This window comes from Spea bombifrons, chromosome 13 (assembly GCF_027358695.1).
Source record: "Spea bombifrons isolate aSpeBom1 chromosome 13, aSpeBom1.2.pri, whole genome shotgun sequence".
In the NCBI taxonomy this organism is placed as follows: Eukaryota; Metazoa; Chordata; class Amphibia; order Anura; family Pelobatidae; genus Spea; species Spea bombifrons.
The window spans coordinates 4,482,337-4,500,873 of NC_071099.1; the positions used below are offsets into that span (position 1 = coordinate 4,482,337).

Here is an 18,537-nt window from a genome sequence, read left to right on the forward strand (position 1 = left end):
TGTGGATTGGTATATATGTGTGGATTGGTATATATGTGTGGATTGGTATATATGTGTGGATTGGTGTATATGTGTGGATTGGTGTATGCGTGTGGATTGGTGTATACGTTTGGATTGGTAAGTGTGTGAGAGTGATGGGTGTTATGCTGTACCATTTCCAATGTCTTTTTCATGCTCTAAAAGTACATCATAACTCCCATCACTCTATACTGTTCCACACAGTGGCAGAGCTGGGAGGCAGAGGCCTTGCGCCCCCACCGCAGGACTCCTGAAAGGTAAGTGAACTTCAAAGAGGGAAAGGGTAGATAGTTAGGAGGGGGTAGATAGGGAGAAGGGAGTGAGACAGGGGAAAGGGGGTAGATAGGGAGTGAGAAGGGGTAGATAGGGCAGAAGGGAGTGAGAAGGGGTAGATAGGGCAATCATACTCCTATCATGCCAAGTCTGCGAGTACATCCTGGAATCTGGGTATGCCTGGGCATGATAGGAATGTGATTGCAGTTAATTATATATATATATATTGTTATTTAATTGTTTTGTCCTATTTTGGTGTGTTACTTACTTTAAATAAAAGTGTTAGATTTTTTTATGGTGTGGGGGGGTCATATTCGGTTTTGGCCAGGTAAATGCTGCACTTTCGGTTACAGTCCAGAATTCGTTTCGGTGCATCCCTACTACTAAGCCAGACAATGAAGTGGTAGGCCTACACCACATCAATGTTTGGCGTAGTATATAGTGATTGGGGTTTTGTTACAAGTTTTTATTCCTTTCTTTTTTTGGGATGGGGGGGCACCAGAGGAGTAGTCCGCACAGGGCGCCAGAACACCTAAGGTCGGCTCTGAGTGTCTGATCCATGGTATACACAGACACATTGCTCCCAGTAATAGAAAGCAGTGCAGGATCCACTTCTGAAGGCATCAATGCTTGAAAATCTGGAATGCCTGGATCCTGAAAAGGAGATCATCTTCTTTAGCTAATGCAGATCGAAAGGCCAATCTTGCAAAGTCCCTGACTTCTGACTCCTGCTCCATAGCCCACCTATGAAGGTAGCACTTAAAAGGCCAACCCCAGCAATTTCAATATTGCTCAGCTTCCCTCTTTCAGTGGAAGCTGCTGAGCACACAACATCCTCTGACTCCCAAACCAATTTCAGGTGACCCCTGTCTGGAAAAGGAACTACTTAGGGAGGAAGACAGCAAACGCTCGAGAGGAGGAACGTGTTGAACTACCAGCACTCCAACAAGCCTTGTCCCTTTTGTGGGAAATGTGTTTAGAAACCTCAAACAAGCAAAACACATCCCTTTAAGACTTTACCTACTCAAACGAGGGTGAGGGGAAGAAGGACCAAAATCCTGTTCTTTAGATGAGGAACTAGAAGAGGGAAGGAATCCCTTTTTTTTAATTGAAACCGAGACTGTATCCTCCTCAGAAGAAGAGAACAGATCCCTGGCAAGAAACGTTGATTGGGCTGCTTCTAGAAGAAGCATCCACTATATCTGTGGCAGATATAGATCCTCCATCAAGGTTGCCATTTTAACATCTGAGGTGATCAGGGCTCAGCACAGCTGTCCTGATCACCTGATTGGCTGAAACGCTGTTGCTGTGCACGAGCACGGCTCAAACGTTTTCATCTTGGCAAATGTAATCCAGGACAAATAAGAAGCCGGTTGAATAAAAAGCCAATTTCAGCATTGTTCTTTATGGGCTGTTTTATAGGCAACAGGATAATCAACCTAGCATGACTAGAAACGGTACTGATATTTGACAACCACTAAATTTAAACCCCGAGTAAAAATTAAAATGTCCTAAAAACGATCCTGGAGAATTCCAAATGAAACGAATAAAATACATGATAAAGCTGTGAATGTAAATGTGGAGGAATAAACATGACTGTCTCAGACGGTACCCCGTTCATAGCTATTACGCGTTCCCACGCGCAAAACGAGCGGCTGCTACACCTCTACTAGGTCTACGACTTACGGTCTTAACTCTTAAAGGCCACCAGGTGGCGCTATGTGTAAGCAGATACCCTGCGGCCTGTTCCGGTTCGAGCCACGGCCTATCGTGAAATCTGTTTTAATGGGAAAAACGGCCGTGAGTACAAATATACTGAGATCATGAGTAGCCGATAACAGGTGAGGAAAAAAAATCAAGATATCATCCTGCGTAATCAGTAGCCATTTAAAACCGCCGTACACAATGCATTTTGGTACATATACGTCTATATAGATAAAGCGCACCTGCCTATAACTTGGAAGGAGGCAATACGGTTTTATTTTATATTATTAACACACGGCATTGCTATACTGTGTAACGAGTACCGTGTGCTAGCCTAGTACCCCGTACTGTTACTGCTACTAATCCATGCTGCGCCATAATGTTCCTTTTTATCGACATTCCAGACGCTTTACGTCAACCTCTGCGTGATGCAGCCATCGTTATGTATGTGAAGCAAACACCCCTCACATGCCTGCCTACGTGCTGGGAGAGATATTACTCTCCTTTTCTGCTTTCTAAAGGCATCCCTGTCAGCACTCGGTGCCCAGAATGAGAGCTGCTGTAATAAGGGAGCGTCTTTTTGTTTCCACGTTGGACACTTTAACCACTACCTCCCTTTCCTGTTGTTATCCTTTTATTTATTATTTTGTATTTTAATTTCTTTACCACTCCCCTCCTCTAGCAGACAGATTTATGGTGGGAAGTAGGAACAGCCTGATCCCTAATTCTGAACTCTCCCTATCCTTCCAGCTTCCTTCATCCCACTAGATACTGAGTGCAATTTTGTTTCTGTTACCTGGTGGGAAACACATGGTGTATTTTGTTGTTGCACCTATATTCCTACATGGAGGTAAGCAACAAGGGTGTTACTTCATCATCATCATCATCATCATCGTCGCCATCATAGCTTGACATATTTGTGTAGCTGTTAGGGGAAGACATATAATTTGGGAGCCAGGATGAGGCAGTACGCCAATCATACTAATATACAACGACTCAAAGAGTTGCCTGTTGTTATGTATTTTGTTTTTTTTTTAGGCATTCTAGTTGTGAATTGTTTGTGTTATTGTATTGTTTAATCTATAATGTTTGGGAAATGGTAATGCCAACCACTTTAGATACTCTCTAGATGTGAATTTTGTTAATCAGTAATGTATCGAGCCAGGCGTTGTGTTCTTCTTAGTAAGAGGTAAATAGTGTGACGTATACAAAGCTGCGAAATATGATGCCACTTTTAAAATCAATAAATAATAATGTGCAGCGATAAACTTTTTATATATATATAATATAAATATTTTGTACACTTAACATAAATCAAGATTGCCAAATATTCAAAAATGGTATCCAACTTTGATTTTTATTAGGTTTCTCTAGGGTTACTGCACTAACTCTAGTAATGTATTATTTTGGGATGGACAGATTTTTTTCCATAGAAAATGCATACTCGCATGGCTGGATGGCTCTGCTGTTTTTGAAAAGCTGAAAGGAGTGCAAGGTGGAGCTGGCAAGATCTTAACTGAACTTAACTGAATTAGCTGAGCCTCATAGAGTTCATGCTGTGCCCCCCCAAATGTCTCTCCCATCTTTTAATAAAACCATTCCTGTCCTACAAGACGATTAATTTCATAACTGCCCTGGGTGAATAAATGTTAGATGTATTGTTTTCCTATCTCTACTACTTCAGATTGCTTTTTCCCTGGAGTTTGTCCTTTATAATGCATCATTAAATTGGTGAGATTTTAAAAGTCTGGGGCAATTTATCTCCTTTTGCAATTAAAGTACCGTAGGTCAGGGATGACCCTTTAAAGTGCTCACATAAGTTGACAATAAGATGTATTCACTAAAGAGAGTTATGATTTCAGCTCATTGACTTAACTATACATTGGGAACTTTTGGTGCTGGAAGAGCTTGGTCCTATAAAATGTATATTTAAATCAGTGAGATGTATCTCTCTTCACCCAATGAATTATGTAGGACCACCTCAATACTTCTTACTGGAATGGTCACATGAAGGAGGAAAAAAACAACTCTCCTGCAAACTCTCCCTAAAGTGATTAAACCCCAAATGTTTCGTTTTAACTTGGCTCGCAGCTTTGTGAATTACTAGGAAAGATAGCTATGGCATTATATTTCTGCTGTAGTTTTCCTAAATCTTTTTTTCGCCAGCATATACCAAATGTCAACATCTGCATCATGGGGGACGTGGATAAAGTAGAGTACAAAATCCAGGCTTTTGATGCTGAGACACAGAATCTTCTCAAGACAGCTCTTAAAGGTAAGAAATCACAATGTAAACTGTGTAAGTTGAAAAGAAGGTTTTATTTTTATGTATCAGAACTTGACCGTGCGCTTGAAACTTACTTGGGCCATAGTAGTGGTTCTTTGTGGAAAATTAGTGTGCCCACCACTTGTGACATGTGGTTGGCACTTCAGCACTTACATGTTAATAGGGCTGCAACTAACGATTATTTTCATAATTGATTAGTTGGTCGATAATTTCATGAGCAAACTGGGTGTTAAAAACAGCAGAATAAAAAAAAAATTCGGAGTACTTTCCTTAATCCCTGGCTTCATTTTATATCTAGTTTAGCCTTATGCCTATCCCATGAATGCTTAAACTTCTTCACTGTACTAACCTCTGCCACCTCTACTGAAAGGTTATTCCATGTATCCACTACCCTCACTAAAGTAATGCTTCCTGATACTACTTTAAAACCTTTGCCCTTTTTTAAACCTATTTTAAGACTTGTGGTGGATTTTCTTCTTTTAAATATACTCTCCTTTATATATTTGAATGTTTCATAACAAAAAGGGCAAAGCATAGACTTCTTGATACAGTGCCCTAGGGGCATTATATTACTCTTTTCCATATGAAATGTCTGTTGCCACAGCTCTTGGGCACTTAAATTCCTGTGGGGTGCAACTCAAATGACCCTAAATGCAATGATGATTGTCACTGGAGTGGATTTGCCAGATGTACATTATGATTTCATTTTTTGGACCTATACATTTTGCGTGTGTATATATGTATATGGGCCATCCCACTATTACGTTGAAATATTTGTTCTTGAAGCATATTTTACCTGTTAACCCCTTAAACGTCCATTGCCGGGTCAGGCAACGACCTATGACGTGCCTGACACGTCATGAGACTTAAACAAGCTTAGAAAGTGATCACTTTCTAAGCTTAAACGGTGTTGCTGTAATGCCTCGATGTCGAGGCATTCAGCAACAACGAGATCGGCATGATGGGCCATTTCTGGCCCCTCCCCGGGGCGTCAACATCCGCCATACAGTGTATGGCGGCGGGCGCCCGTTTTAAAAGCGTTTAGGAGGCGATCAACGATCACCTCCTAAACTTCAATGGTGTCGCTGGAATGCCTCGATCAGGAGGCATCCAGCGACACCAAATACTTACCCCAGGGCGGGCTGTGACCGCTCCGGAGAGCGGTCACAGCCGCAGCTGCACGCAGTCTTCGCCAAACGCAAGATGGCGGCGGCCCGGGAAAAAAAATAATAAAGTTGAAAAAGTTTGCTAGACGGTCTCCAGACCCTCTAGAACTCTGGCTCCACTTGCAGGTTGAATACAGGTACTGCTATTCAACCATACAAGTCAATGGAGCCCAGCTTTCTAATCACTTTGTGATTAGTAAAATATAAAAAAGAAAAAGCTTAAAAAAAACATGGTAACATTTAAAAATTATTATGCTTTAGAGGAACTATCCAGTTCCAGCAAAATGTAAAAAAAAGTCCAAAAAGAGTAAAATAAAATAAAAAAAAATAAAGTTTATTATTATGAGCAAGTGCTAAAATTAGCGCTGTATCTTCCCAAAAATCCTGACATGGAAAAATTTAAATAAAAGCATTTCAAATACCCAAGGGGTGTCTTATTTAAAAAAATGAATGGTTTGATGGGGTAAATTGGAGTGGCCAGGCTCAAAGATAGGGCATAGGCACAGACTGACCGAAATGGGGGGGGAAAAAGCGCACTTCCAAAATGTGGCATTTTAACCCCAAACACCAGACAAGCCCATACATGTGGTGTATGACTGAACTCGGGAGATGTTCCTGAACACATATTAGGGTGTTGTTTGATAGTGACGTATACTTGGAGCTATAAATTTATACCCAAAGTACAATTTGTGTGACAAAAATACAAAAATAAATACTACCACAAAGTGTGGCAAGGGCTGGTGGTAGAATCTGATGCATGGAAAGGGTTAAATACTACCATTTTAAGTACCTTGGGGTGTCTAGTTTTCAAAAATAAATGGTTTTATGAGGTAAATTGTAGTGGCCAGGCTCAAAGATAGGGCATAGGCACAGACTGACCAAAATAGGGGAAAAAAAAGCGCACTTCCCAAATGTGGCCTTTTAACCCCAAACAGCAGTCAAACCCATGCATGGGTGGTATCACTGTACTTGTGAGATGTTGTTGAACACATATTAGGGTGTTGTTTGATAGTGACATATACCTGGAGCTATAAATGTATACCCAAAGTACAATTTGTGAAAAAAAAAAATACCAAAAAAAATACAAAGTGTGGCAAAGGCTGGTGGTAGAATCTCATGCATGGAAAGGGTTAAAATACTAGCATTTGAAATACCTTGGGGTGTCTAGTTTTAAAAAATATATGGTTTGATGGGGTAAATTGAATTAGCCGGCTTCAAAGATGGTCCTATTAGGACATGGGGGCAGAATGACCAGATGTAAAAGTTCCAAGTTAAAAAATGTGCACTTCCTAAATGTGGCGTTTTACCTCCCAAACAACCCGACAAACCCATGCATGGGGGGTATGACTGTACTCGGGAGATGTTGCTGAACACATATTAGGGTGTTGTTTGAAAGTGATGTATACCAGGAGCTGTAAATCCATACCTGAAGAGCAATTTTAGCGATAAAAAACACAAAATAAATTACTACCACAAAGTTTGACAAAGACTGGTGGTAGAATTAGTGCATGGAAAGAGTTAAAATTCTAGCATTTTAAATACCTTGGGGTGTCTAGTTTTCAAAAATACATGATTTGATGGGGTAAATTGCATTGGCCGGCTTCAAAGATACCCGAAATGGCACATGGGGGAAGAATTACCAGATTTGGAAAAAATGGTTTTGAAATAGTAAAACGCTACTTGTACTTAATGCTCCATAACGTGCAGAAAAAAGCAAAAAAACATAAAAACATTGGGTATTTCTAAACTCAGGACAAATAGTAGAATATATTTAGTAGGTTTTTTCATTAGCTTTTTTGGATGAGATAGATTTTTGGGGTAAAAGTCAGAAAATGTGGGGTTTTTTTACATTTTTCATCATATTTTTTTTATGGGAAATTAGATAATATGATTAAAACAATGGTATCTGAAGAAAGCTCTTGTCCTGAAAAAAACAACATATAATTTGTGTGGGTTCACTAAATCTAAACAGGAACACCGCAAAAGTGTTAAAACAGCCTCGGTCCCAATGGTACAAAAGGTAAAACACAGCCTGGTCCTTAAGGGGTTAAGTTACAGCATCTTATGTTCTCATTACAGAACCTGGCAGTGTGGATTTGGAACAAGTGGCTAATGTGATTGTGGAGCAGTCTCTGAGAGATGCCACGTTTAGCAAAGAGGCTGGAAAGATGTGTTACACTATTATACAGGTAAAAGACTCTGAAAGCCATTAACACCCAAAGGCCATAGACACCGGTGAACTCGCTAAACAAATTGCTGTTTGCCATGAGCAAAGGTCCAATAGTGATTGAAAAAATAACTTTTGTTTAGAAAATCCATAAACAACTTTATTGCCCTAGTTATAGGTTGCTCCTTTTCCTCCAAATTCAATCTTTTAACCTCCTTGAATTCTGGATGACACGCATGTATTTAGGGCAGGGCTCGACAATCCCAGGGCACCACGTCACCAATGGTTTTGCAGGACAAGAGGGTAAAAACTGGCCAGGGTTATCATTGTAATTGGAATTGAGAAGGGCAGAGGGGGGTAGTGAGAAGGGCAGAGGGGGGTAGTGAGAAGGGCAGAGGGTGGTAGTGAGAAGGGGCAGAGGGGGGTAGTGAGAAGGGGCAGAGGGGGGAGAGGTAGTGAAAAGGGGCAGAGGGGGGAGAGGTAGTGAAAAGGGGCAGAGGGGGGAGAGGTAGTGAAAAGGGGCAGAGGGGGGAGAGGTAGTGAAAAGGGGCAGAGGGGGGAGAGGTAGTGAAAAGGGGCAGAGGGGGGAGAGGTAGTGAGAAGGGGCAGAGGGGGGAGAGGTAGTGAGAAGGGGGCGCCAGAGGAGTAGTCCGCACAGGGTGCCAGACCACTTAAGGCCGGCTCTGGTATTAGTGTATCATGTGTGTACATGAGTGGGGAACATTAGCATGTGTCTGTTACTGTATGGTGTTAATGTGTGTAAGAATACAAGCTTGAGCCTTTAAGGTGTTACATACCCTTTGTCGTGAGGGGGTTAACTGCAGTACCTAACGAAGTGGTGCAGCACTGAAGAGAGGTGTGTTTTATTTTGTATTGCCCCAATAAACACCCTTTAACTGCAGAGCAAATTTACTGTCCTCTGATTTAGGGGAGTAGAGAGTCTCCTAACCCCTTTACAAAATAAACGATGAGGAATGAAGTGTTCTAGATGTTGTGTGCCGTTCTCTGTTTGTCTCTGATCATCAGGCTGCAAGGAAAAGCCTTAGTGCAGCATTTTCTTCAAAAAGCTGCTGCCTATTTTCCGAAATTAACCAGGGATGGCGGCCAATAGTTAGGACAGTACGGTCTTCCTAAATGCACATTCAATAACCAGACAAAAACAGTTACCTGAAACTCCCAGTATTACGAAAACTTACATTCTAATTACAATTTCTATCTGAATGGTACAGTCTGTTAGAGGTGTTAATGAAGCTGCGCTTGTTACACTCAATGACTTGCTGCTTTCTGCCATTTTAGGCTGAGAATAAGAAGACAGGACGTAGTATTTTCCGCAGCGGACTTTTAAATCGGCTTCAGAACGAATATCGCAACCGGGATGAAATGAGGGCTCGCTCAGTGCATGAGTGGGTGTGCTATGTGAGTTTTATCTGCAATGTCTTCGACTATCTAAGGGTGAGTAGGTAGGAGCCTCTATGTATTTGCAATGTGTGCTTTTTATTGTGGATATAGTATTGTGAAACTGTGAAGAGAATTCAGTTTGTATTTGTACAGGTACATGTATAATAAATGTCCCAGTGACTACAGTTTTGTACCTTATCTATATTTAGATTTCCGTTTTTGATCAGAAATTATATCGGCAAACTATAATACCATCTATCTATGTATACACAAACGGGGAGTTTGCCAGGGAGCTGAGCATTTCTCCATGTGTTATAGAGGGTCAACTCTAGTGAGCATCTCCTACAAGAATGGCTCAGTTGATTGTGCCTAGTACATAGTTAAATCACATACATTTTAAGGCCAACCATATATTCTGCATTACACAGGGTCAGCTTAGTCCTACTTGCTGCAGATCACCATTTCACAATGCATAATGAAATCAGTGATTTGAAATATGCAGCTGTCCTGCAAACCCTGTGTTTAGTAAATATACCCCTCTGCCTACCATGGGGAAAATATACTCGCTGTGTTTACGGCATGGTGTACATTTGTCAGATTATTTGATTGCGGTAAGGTTTAGGCTTGGATAAATAAAATCCTTGATTTTTGTTTTATTAGTAGTAGTATTTTTGTTATGTATTTACTTGGTAATTGAAACACAGAAACGTAATATATACCAGAAATATAAAGTAGAAAAATATGTGTATACTCTCCTTTAAATCATGGAAGGAGTACAATCTCTCCAAGGGTTCCTCTTAATGATGTTTGATGTTCCCATTCTAATCTACTGGCGGCGTGGTTATGGTGATGCCTATATCTGGGAACTTGCAGGTTCTGGCTATCCAGAGTCCCCTCTTTGGGGGAGTGACTTCTTAAGGGGGGATTTATCTGCATGAGGGGGTAGGACTAGCCCCAAACATATTAAACCTGTATGGGGATGAGAGTGGAATGGACATTCTTAAACGCTATTCTCATGGCCTTGGGATTTAATGCCACAACCGAGAGAATCAACACTTCCCCCTGTGTATCCAGGCAAAACCAAAGAGTTCTAAGGTATGGTGATGCCGGATTAAAGCCTGAACCCAGCAGCCATGAAGTTATACGTTTCATGCAGGCTAACTGCATTTACTGAACGTATGATGATCGTTGTGGGTTAGCAGATTAATAAGCAGCATTTTCTGAGAACAGCAACGCGTTTTTTTTTAAGTAGGTTTATGTGGAATATAAGTTGTGTGAATATTTGTCCAAAGTTTACTTCTATATAGGAACTAGAAGGGGACAACTGTTTAATTGATTTTGTATTTTTAGGTTAACAACATGCCGATGCTGGCACTGGTCAATCCTGTGTATGACTGTCTGTTCCAGCTTGCACAGCCCGAAAGTCTGAAAAGGGAAGAGGAGGTGAGAAGAAAGCTGTGGACATTATACCTTACTGGTCATGCATTCCCTTAGGCTTACGCATCTAGTAGTGTATTCATTTAGATTTTCTGACTTCTTAAAGGTTAACGCCCACCAAAGTTTCTTTTAAAATACATTTAAAAAAAAAAATGTATTTATGCATAACCGATGACTAGGATCTTAACATATATAGCCTAGAAGAAAGCTGTCACAGGGGCGGTATAAGGGAAACATTTAAATACTTAAAGGGAATCGATATGAAAAAGGAAAAGCATTTATTTAAGAGGAAATACTACCACAAGAGGGCATAATTTTAAACCTTTGCCCCTGTAGTTTAAGACTAATATCAGAAAAAAAATTACTTTACTGAAAGGGTAGTGGGTGGATTGGAATAGCCTTCCAGCAGAAGTGGTAGATGTTTATCCAGTGAAGGTGTTTAAGCAAGCATGGGATAGGCATAAGGCTCTAGCTATAGATGTAAGATAAGGCCAAGGGCTAAGAAATGCATTCAGAGGTTGGGCAGGCTAGATGGGCCGTCACTGTCTATGTTTCTATCATGTTAAAATATTGAGCCATTTCCATCTGAGGGTGTCAGAGAACCAACTTTGTGATATTTGAGTGAGGAAAGTCACCCACAAAATCGCATAACTGCCCACAAGGATGTTTTATGAAGTGCTGAAATATATTATTAAGTACAGCACTATATGTATTATGCAAAAAAAAAAAATATGCTTTTTTCATGGCACCTGCCCTTTTCCTAGAACAGTAAAAAAACAACAAATCACTCTGAGGGAAAAAATGGAGAGGCTAAAGTACATTTTAAAACATGTCCCTGACAATCTTAAAGGCATGACATTTCAGTTTACAACATATCCTACACAAACTATTTTTGCCCTGACGAAGGCCATGTATGGCTGAAACGTCGATAAGATAAATGACTATTTTCAACTATTTGACTAAAATTTGAGTGTGTTTGGTATGTTGATTTACTGTGTATTGTATTATTTTATTGTGATGCTCTCCGTACCATCACCTTACCCAATCCTGCATTTTTCTATTGATGTGCACCATCGCTTTAACATTAATGTATCTACAACATATCCTGAAATCACCTGAATCTTCAGATAATCTATTGATAACTTGAGTTTTACCTGTAAATCTGTTTCTGTTGATTTTTATTTTATAGAATAAAATGACTCTTTGTTGAGCACACTCCTCCACTTGCCCAAAGCCTTTGTAGTGTTTATCAAATGACTTCTTCCTTTCTACAGGTAGACTGCTTGGTGCTGCAACTTCACCGTGTCGGGGAGCAGCTGGAGAAAATGAATGCCCAGCGTATGGATGAGCTCTTTTTCTTACTGAGAGACAGCTTTCTCTTGCAGAATGGTTTGAGTTCACTCACCCAGCTCTTATTGCTTGAGATGATTGAATTTCGAGCCGCCGGCTGGAAGATGACAGCTGCTGCACACAAGTATTACTACAGTGAGGTGTCCGAGTGACTCTCACTTTGGATAGATTTTAACCCCTTAAGGACAATGGGTGGTCCCTAAACCCATTGAAAACAATGAATTTTGAGCCCGTACATGTACGGGCTTTGTCATTAAGGGGTTAATAAAGATGTTTTACTGGAATTCTAATTTTTATTTAGCCATTCTCTCCACCCATCGTGGGAAACATTGCACCTTTTTAAGGATCAACCCGTATTCTAATGAGACTTTGTTTTGAAGCTGGAAAACAACAGGATCAAGGACCTTTACCCCCTTTATTACTAGCATTGGATATTAAGTGGCAACATACTTTGAATTTGTGTGCAAAAGGAATAATACATACTCTGGATCGCCCTGCTGCAGAGAACTTAATTGCTGGCGTGAAGAATTTCATCGAGAACATCCAGTGCCTAATCTGATTGTCCATGTTATTTTATGGTGCCAATATGGGGACTCAGAAATGATTCTACTAAGTTTTATAGATAATGTTTGCACATACAATGTATGCAAAGTTGGATGGCAATGGTGTCTGTGAACCACTTACCAAACGTACATGCCCCTTCAACATGACAATCATTGACTTTATATGTTCTGCAGATGTGGCTTCAAGATAAACTGTCTTATTTTAGATGTAAATACGGTATTGGTCTACTATACAAATGAATTGAGCAAATAGCAATAATACTCATCAGAAGAGAAATGAAACATACCTACACAATAATATACACTGCAAAAAAAAATTAACCCAGCACCCAGAAATATGGGGGGGGGGCGCTAGGTACAGAGGTTTTTTTTTGCATTGTATAGATCTGTTTACAGTTTTTCTTATTATAAATAATTTACATACCACTATTGTCTACTTATGTTGAATGAATTACGGTTTTGATCAACATTTCCCTTTTAATGAATTTAGAGAGTGGCAGTGAATATTTGCTCTCGAATATATTAGGTGCTTATGGTATATGGTGTGGAATAAGGACACTGTTATCTATTGACTACCGTTATTTGTGATATTTTATGCGATAGGTGCTACTTCAGTTTATTGATTCTGCCCATTTTTTAACACCTTGTCTACCGGTTTATCTTGCTTTTGTAGGAGACTTAACAAGCCCCTGGGAAACTCCCATGTTGTGTGCATTGTTACAACTTATCTCATGCAGGCACAAATATTAACCTAGAATGTTTCCGATTGCTTTTTAAAATGACTACCTAAGCAAAAAAGGGTGAGTATGTATGTGTGTGTGTATATGCATTTTTATTATTTACGGTAGGGAATTCTAATTTATTCATTTTCTACATAACCAGGAGAGTAGGACAGTGATGGGTGATAGCCTGGCTTTTGTATATTGCAAATAAAATAGATGTTCATATATCTCAAAAATAAAATGCAAATTCTATCGTGAGCCAGATAATCGGAACCTAAAATTTCCTACAGGCCAAGTTTGGCAGTGGGCATTGACAACATATGACATATTACTAATTGCTCTCTATTTCCCCCTCAATGTGTGAATACTTATATTATAGATGCCTTGGATTTTGTACTGTGTGAACTGAATTTCTTTTTGGACAACAGAGTGTTTGGGGTTTCTTTAATAGGCGTTTTCTCTGCTGTATAGCATAATCCTGGGTGCTCTAATGCTTGTAAACCTGAATTGTTTCTGCATCTGCTGGGCTTTTTACAATTTATAGACACTAACTAAAACCCTGAGAGTGGTAAGCTGGGTATCTTGCTATAAAGACTGTTTTATAAGATTTCTTACTTTTCATAGACTTTTTCATGTTTTTCATTATTAAATATACACAAAAGCTTTGTATTTTAAGCATTACAAAAAACTGATTTTATGTGCCATTTCAATAACATTTTTTTTAATACAATGTCTCTGTTGTTATTTAATGCATTAAATAACCAAGATATATATTACCGATTGCTTCAGATGTAGTTGAAGTAGGCAACTGCAGGTATTATGAAAAATATTTTACTAAATTCTCCATAGGCACCAGCAACTTCCACAGGCCTTGTCTAATAAGCTGTTGCCTGGGTATGGATACTTTGCCTACTCTTAGTGGGAAAAGTACAAATTCACAGATCACCTCCATCACATCTAACCCCTCAATCCCTCGCACCTATCACACATCACTCCTATACACAAGCCTCACTTTGTCAAGTCTATCACACATAACACATCACTCCCTCACATACACACATCGCTCAGATACACACACATCACTCCCTCACACCTACACACATCACTCCCTCACACATACACACATCACTCCAATACACACACATCACTCCCTCACACATACACACATCACTCCAATACACACACATCACTCCAATACACACATGTATCACACATCACCTGCTCGCACTTCCAACCTCCCACCTGATGCTTGTTCAGAGACCCTCTTTACACACCATTTCATCCTCTGCAGCCTTTTATGCTGTTATCCAATCTGTTGCAAACCTTTTATACCTATGATATCTGTGGCAAAGCTCAGATGCCACCTCTTAGACCATACCTTTACCATCTTCTCCCTGGCACTCGTTCGTCTCCCGTAGCGCTCGGAGTTGGGTTTCCTCAGGATTCAATTCAGGTGCCTTAACTTTGTCCATGCTTTTGCTGTGACCTACCCTATGACTAATGGTTTTCTAATATGTTTTTCTTTATTTTAGGAAAAATAAATGGCCAGTTTTATGAGCTGTTCTTGCTAAAAGACAGCTTTCCCCTGCAACATGGTCCGGCTGTTACCATGCTGTTGGCTGAAAGATCACAGTTTGGTGTCAAAGTGACACCCAGATTGGAAAGTTTTTGATAAAGCTGAAAAATGATGATATTATGGCGATTTGTTACACTTTATTACAAGTATTATTTAGCAACATTTTGAATTTAGTACTTAGTGCCCTAGAGTGTCTGACACCCTAAGAAACAAGTGCTGGGCGCATTCATGGAAAAGGGCAGTATTCGGAGGTTATGGACTCCATGGTAACTAGCTCTGTAGCATTTAAGAAGACAAAAAAAACAGACTTCTACACCAAAACTTTCACCACATCCTTTAGTGTAAAACGTGCCACCAAGGTGTTAGACACTGCAGAAGTAGACAATCAAATCTTTAATATCTATTTTTTTTGTTAATTTGCATATAAAATAATTATTTACAAATGGCATGATACCACGGCGACATAGCAACTACCACCAACGGAAGTGAGCAAATGCTCTGTTTGCCTCTGCCATCTTATGTAGCTCATGCTTTTTTTTGATCACTTGACCTTCCCCATGAAAAGCTTCTATCAGAGCTTGGGAAAGCTTCTCATACATTAGTGTACGGCGGTGTTTGTTCTCACGGCATTCCGTAATTATCCATTTCATTGCTAGGAATCGGCGTCTATTTTCTGACAAAGGTGTAGGGACCTACAAGAAAAAAATGATTGTTAAGGATCAGGTTTAATAATGGGATATCTTTGCTGCCTTTTGTTATTTTTATTTTTGCATACCTGATATGACTTTCCTCCTCTTAAAATGCCTGTTAGACCAATAACTGGCTGACAGTTGTTCAGTGCTTGGTGGAAGATAGTGTATGGGTTACATTCTATGTCTTTCTTCTCCTCGTCTGAAGCTTTGTAATATTTCTCCAACTGGACTCTTTTTATCTCTTCCAAAGTCTAAAGATTAAAAATGTTTTTTGTTATTCTACCAAACAATAAAAAAAACAAAAACAAAAGAAACAGTATATCACAATATTAACAAATAAAATGGGATAGTCAGGCCTTAAAGACCCATGACAAACATAACCGACGCTATGGAAACATAATTAGTGAAATATTTACGGTTATGTAACTATCGATAATACATAGTAACAGAAATATAATTGAAAGTATGAAAAAAATATATATTGCCAACCAGCAGACTTTCTTTACAAGATATACATCTGAGGGTTCTTATACTAATTCACCACTTTATCTGAGTAAATCTAAAAAAAAACAAAAAAAAAAACAGTGATATTTTGAATGAGCTAATCAATATGGTCCATAGCACTTTATGTTTCCAGGAATATTAAGAACTTCACATACAGAGCAAGAATTTCACATGCTGGTCAAAGATGTTGTTCAGTAAAACTTAAGTTTAACATTTGCAAGCCAGGGTGCATGGAGAATGCATCACCCACAAGGCAATTTACTGTTTCTGTAAGTTTCTCACATAGCAGAAAGCTAGTTCATTCGCTTTAAATGGAGCTTGCCAATGTCTGCGGTAGAAAGCGACACCAAGAAGAGATGATGCCACCCGACTGAGGGCCGCTAATTTAACTCACAACCTTTGTGTCAAGCTCTGAAATTTCAATTCAGCAATCGTTTCAAGATCGGCCGTTGATTCCTACATCTTGAGTATAGCATTGTTTGGATATATTTATAACTAGATATAGCACATTGGGGTAAGCTGCAAATATGGTGGTAATACAGAAGTTGTAATTTGCACCTATGCCCACTGTTATCCTTTTAAAGCCTTGGGGCAACCCTGCTCACAAAAAAAAAAATACAGAGGTAGTCCCTCATCTTTGAACGTGATTAATAGGACCTACGTCTGATTTTTGTATAGATAAAAAGCACTAGCAGTCATCGAAAAAACAATGTATAATCTGCGAAAAGGGGAATCATGGTTGAAGAAAGATATCCCCTCTGTCACAAAGGTGTAGGTCCTAGGGGGTGGATGGGGCACTACCACTGGTCAGACCATCAATATACTACTGTGTTCACTGAAACATATTGTTTTATTAACATGATTGATCTGAAAACTCCCTTTGTATCTACGACAAAACGGTAACATGATTGACAGCCTCATGAATTAACCCATTGCACTGAAGGGAATGTGGTTAGTAAGATTAGTCCACTGAATCAAGGCCATCTTCAATTTAGACAAGACTGCCTTGTATTTAGTCATTGGCTAGATTGACAGTATAATTAAAAAAATGGTTTATCTATTTTTTTTTAAAATCTTTTTATACTTGCCTTGTTCATTACAGATCGAGATAGAATCTTATCACCTCCTTTCATCATCATATTGGTGAATTTTCTGAAATTACAGAAAAAAAAACCACAAAATAAGAGAAAAGTCACTTCTCTGTGTATCGGGAGAAAAAAAACCCAGCCCTTTTGTTTTTATCTTGACGCAGATGTTGGTGTAAAGAGTATTATGTTTATTTCAAGTTTTTAGTATATTCTTTAGATGGTCTATTTAGTTCTCAACACAGATCTTAAGTGCATGTGTATACCCGATGGTTGGGTCTGCGAAGACAGAACTGGTCACGTCTACTGGAGATGCCTTGATAGGTCTGACCGATTTCAGTTCCCGTTCTGCACGCACATCCTCACTTAATTCCTCCAAAGGCCGGCTGTAGTGATCTTTGTTTGTTTCTGGATCCAGATACAAAGGGCTGTACCGGCTGCCTCTCACGAGGATCAGACTGCAAATATAAAAGAGGAATCGTGAAGGAAAAGTTATCCACCAACATCTGTAAGCAAAAAAATAACACCTGACAGAGGAATATGTATTTAAATATGGCAGTAAAATATTATTATTGAATAGATACATTGAATACGTTCTAGACATGAAATAAAGATATACTGTGCCACAAACGACTAATTGAAAGGGTATGTAATGCCAATAAAACTAATATATATATATATATATATATGAAGCAAAGCAAAAGGACCACTTTATCTCATGTGGTGGACCAGAAGCAGCATTCTGTTTCAAGCTATTCTACCGACAGCATTCTCACCAAACCAAGTACACCTACATTTTTCATCTGAACGGTGTGTTTTGTGGTAAGTGGCAATTATCAGTTTGGGGTGGGGGCTGCAGACCATAGCAATGTCTTTAGTGAGAGCTTATGATATTCTTTACAAAATTAAAATATTGAGGGTATTATATTTTTTAAATAAAACCTTGCCATTTATGTAGACATTATATGACGACTGCAGATATATGATGATATGCCCCCAAACGATCCCTCCCCTTTTTTTTAAAGGAATTGGAACGTTTGGTAGGTGCCAGTGAACGGCAGAATTGTAAAGCCCTATAACGCACAATAATGTGTACATTAAAGGCAGATAACTGGTTTCCGAATTACATTACATTTCTTATTTCTAAATCGCTTTCTTGGTAAGAAAATAAAGGTCACAAAGACACATAGAAGGTCTTCTGAAACGGAAACGTTCTTTGAAATTCTGGGAAACGTGGAAACCAAGACTTGCTAACCCACCCAACATTCTGATATAAAAGTATATCAGAGGGGAGGAAAAGGGGTCACATGAGACATACACCACCGTTCTCACTTTCCTAATGGCAGCTCCACACTCTCGTATCAAAGCCTAAAGCATCTCCCTCAAATATTTTTTTTAATCAATGTGTGTTTTATATGTTTGTAGTCCTTCGTTCCTTTAATGCCTTCGAACCTTCTCCTAAAAAATATCTAATACCTTGAAAGACCAGCTCGAATTCGGGCAACGAACAATCTACCACAGGGCACCGCCATCTTGACTTTGGTTGTCGCGAGAGATGGAGGTGAGACCTGTTCCAGAGCGCAGCGAGATCGCAA

General features: G+C 39.4%; 2 protein-coding genes across 2 annotated transcripts; one reads left to right on the forward strand and one right to left on the reverse strand.

Annotated features, from left to right (window-relative positions):
* The first annotated feature begins 2,029 nt into the window (after positions 1-2,029).
* MIF4GD (MIF4G domain containing) lies at positions 2,030-11,967 on the forward strand. The gene is made up of 6 exons (XM_053453521.1): positions 2,030-2,132; positions 4,162-4,270; positions 7,528-7,637; positions 8,912-9,067; positions 10,364-10,456; positions 11,725-11,967. Exons 2-6 carry the CDS (start codon positions 4,189-4,191, stop codon positions 11,950-11,952), a joined length of 669 nt encoding a protein of 222 aa, XP_053309496.1. The 5' UTR covers positions 2,030-2,132; positions 4,162-4,188; the 3' UTR covers positions 11,953-11,967.
* A 2,811-nt stretch (positions 11,968-14,778) lies between these two features.
* On the reverse strand, positions 14,779-18,520 carry MRPS7 (mitochondrial ribosomal protein S7). The gene is made up of 5 exons (XM_053453516.1): positions 18,419-18,520; positions 17,209-17,400; positions 16,946-17,009; positions 15,437-15,604; positions 14,779-15,353 (listed from the first exon to the last, which is right to left on the reverse strand). Exons 1-5 carry the CDS (start codon positions 18,472-18,474, stop codon positions 15,132-15,134), a joined length of 702 nt encoding a protein of 233 aa, XP_053309491.1. The 5' UTR covers positions 18,475-18,520; the 3' UTR covers positions 14,779-15,131.
* Between the last annotated feature and the right edge of the window lie 17 nt (positions 18,521-18,537).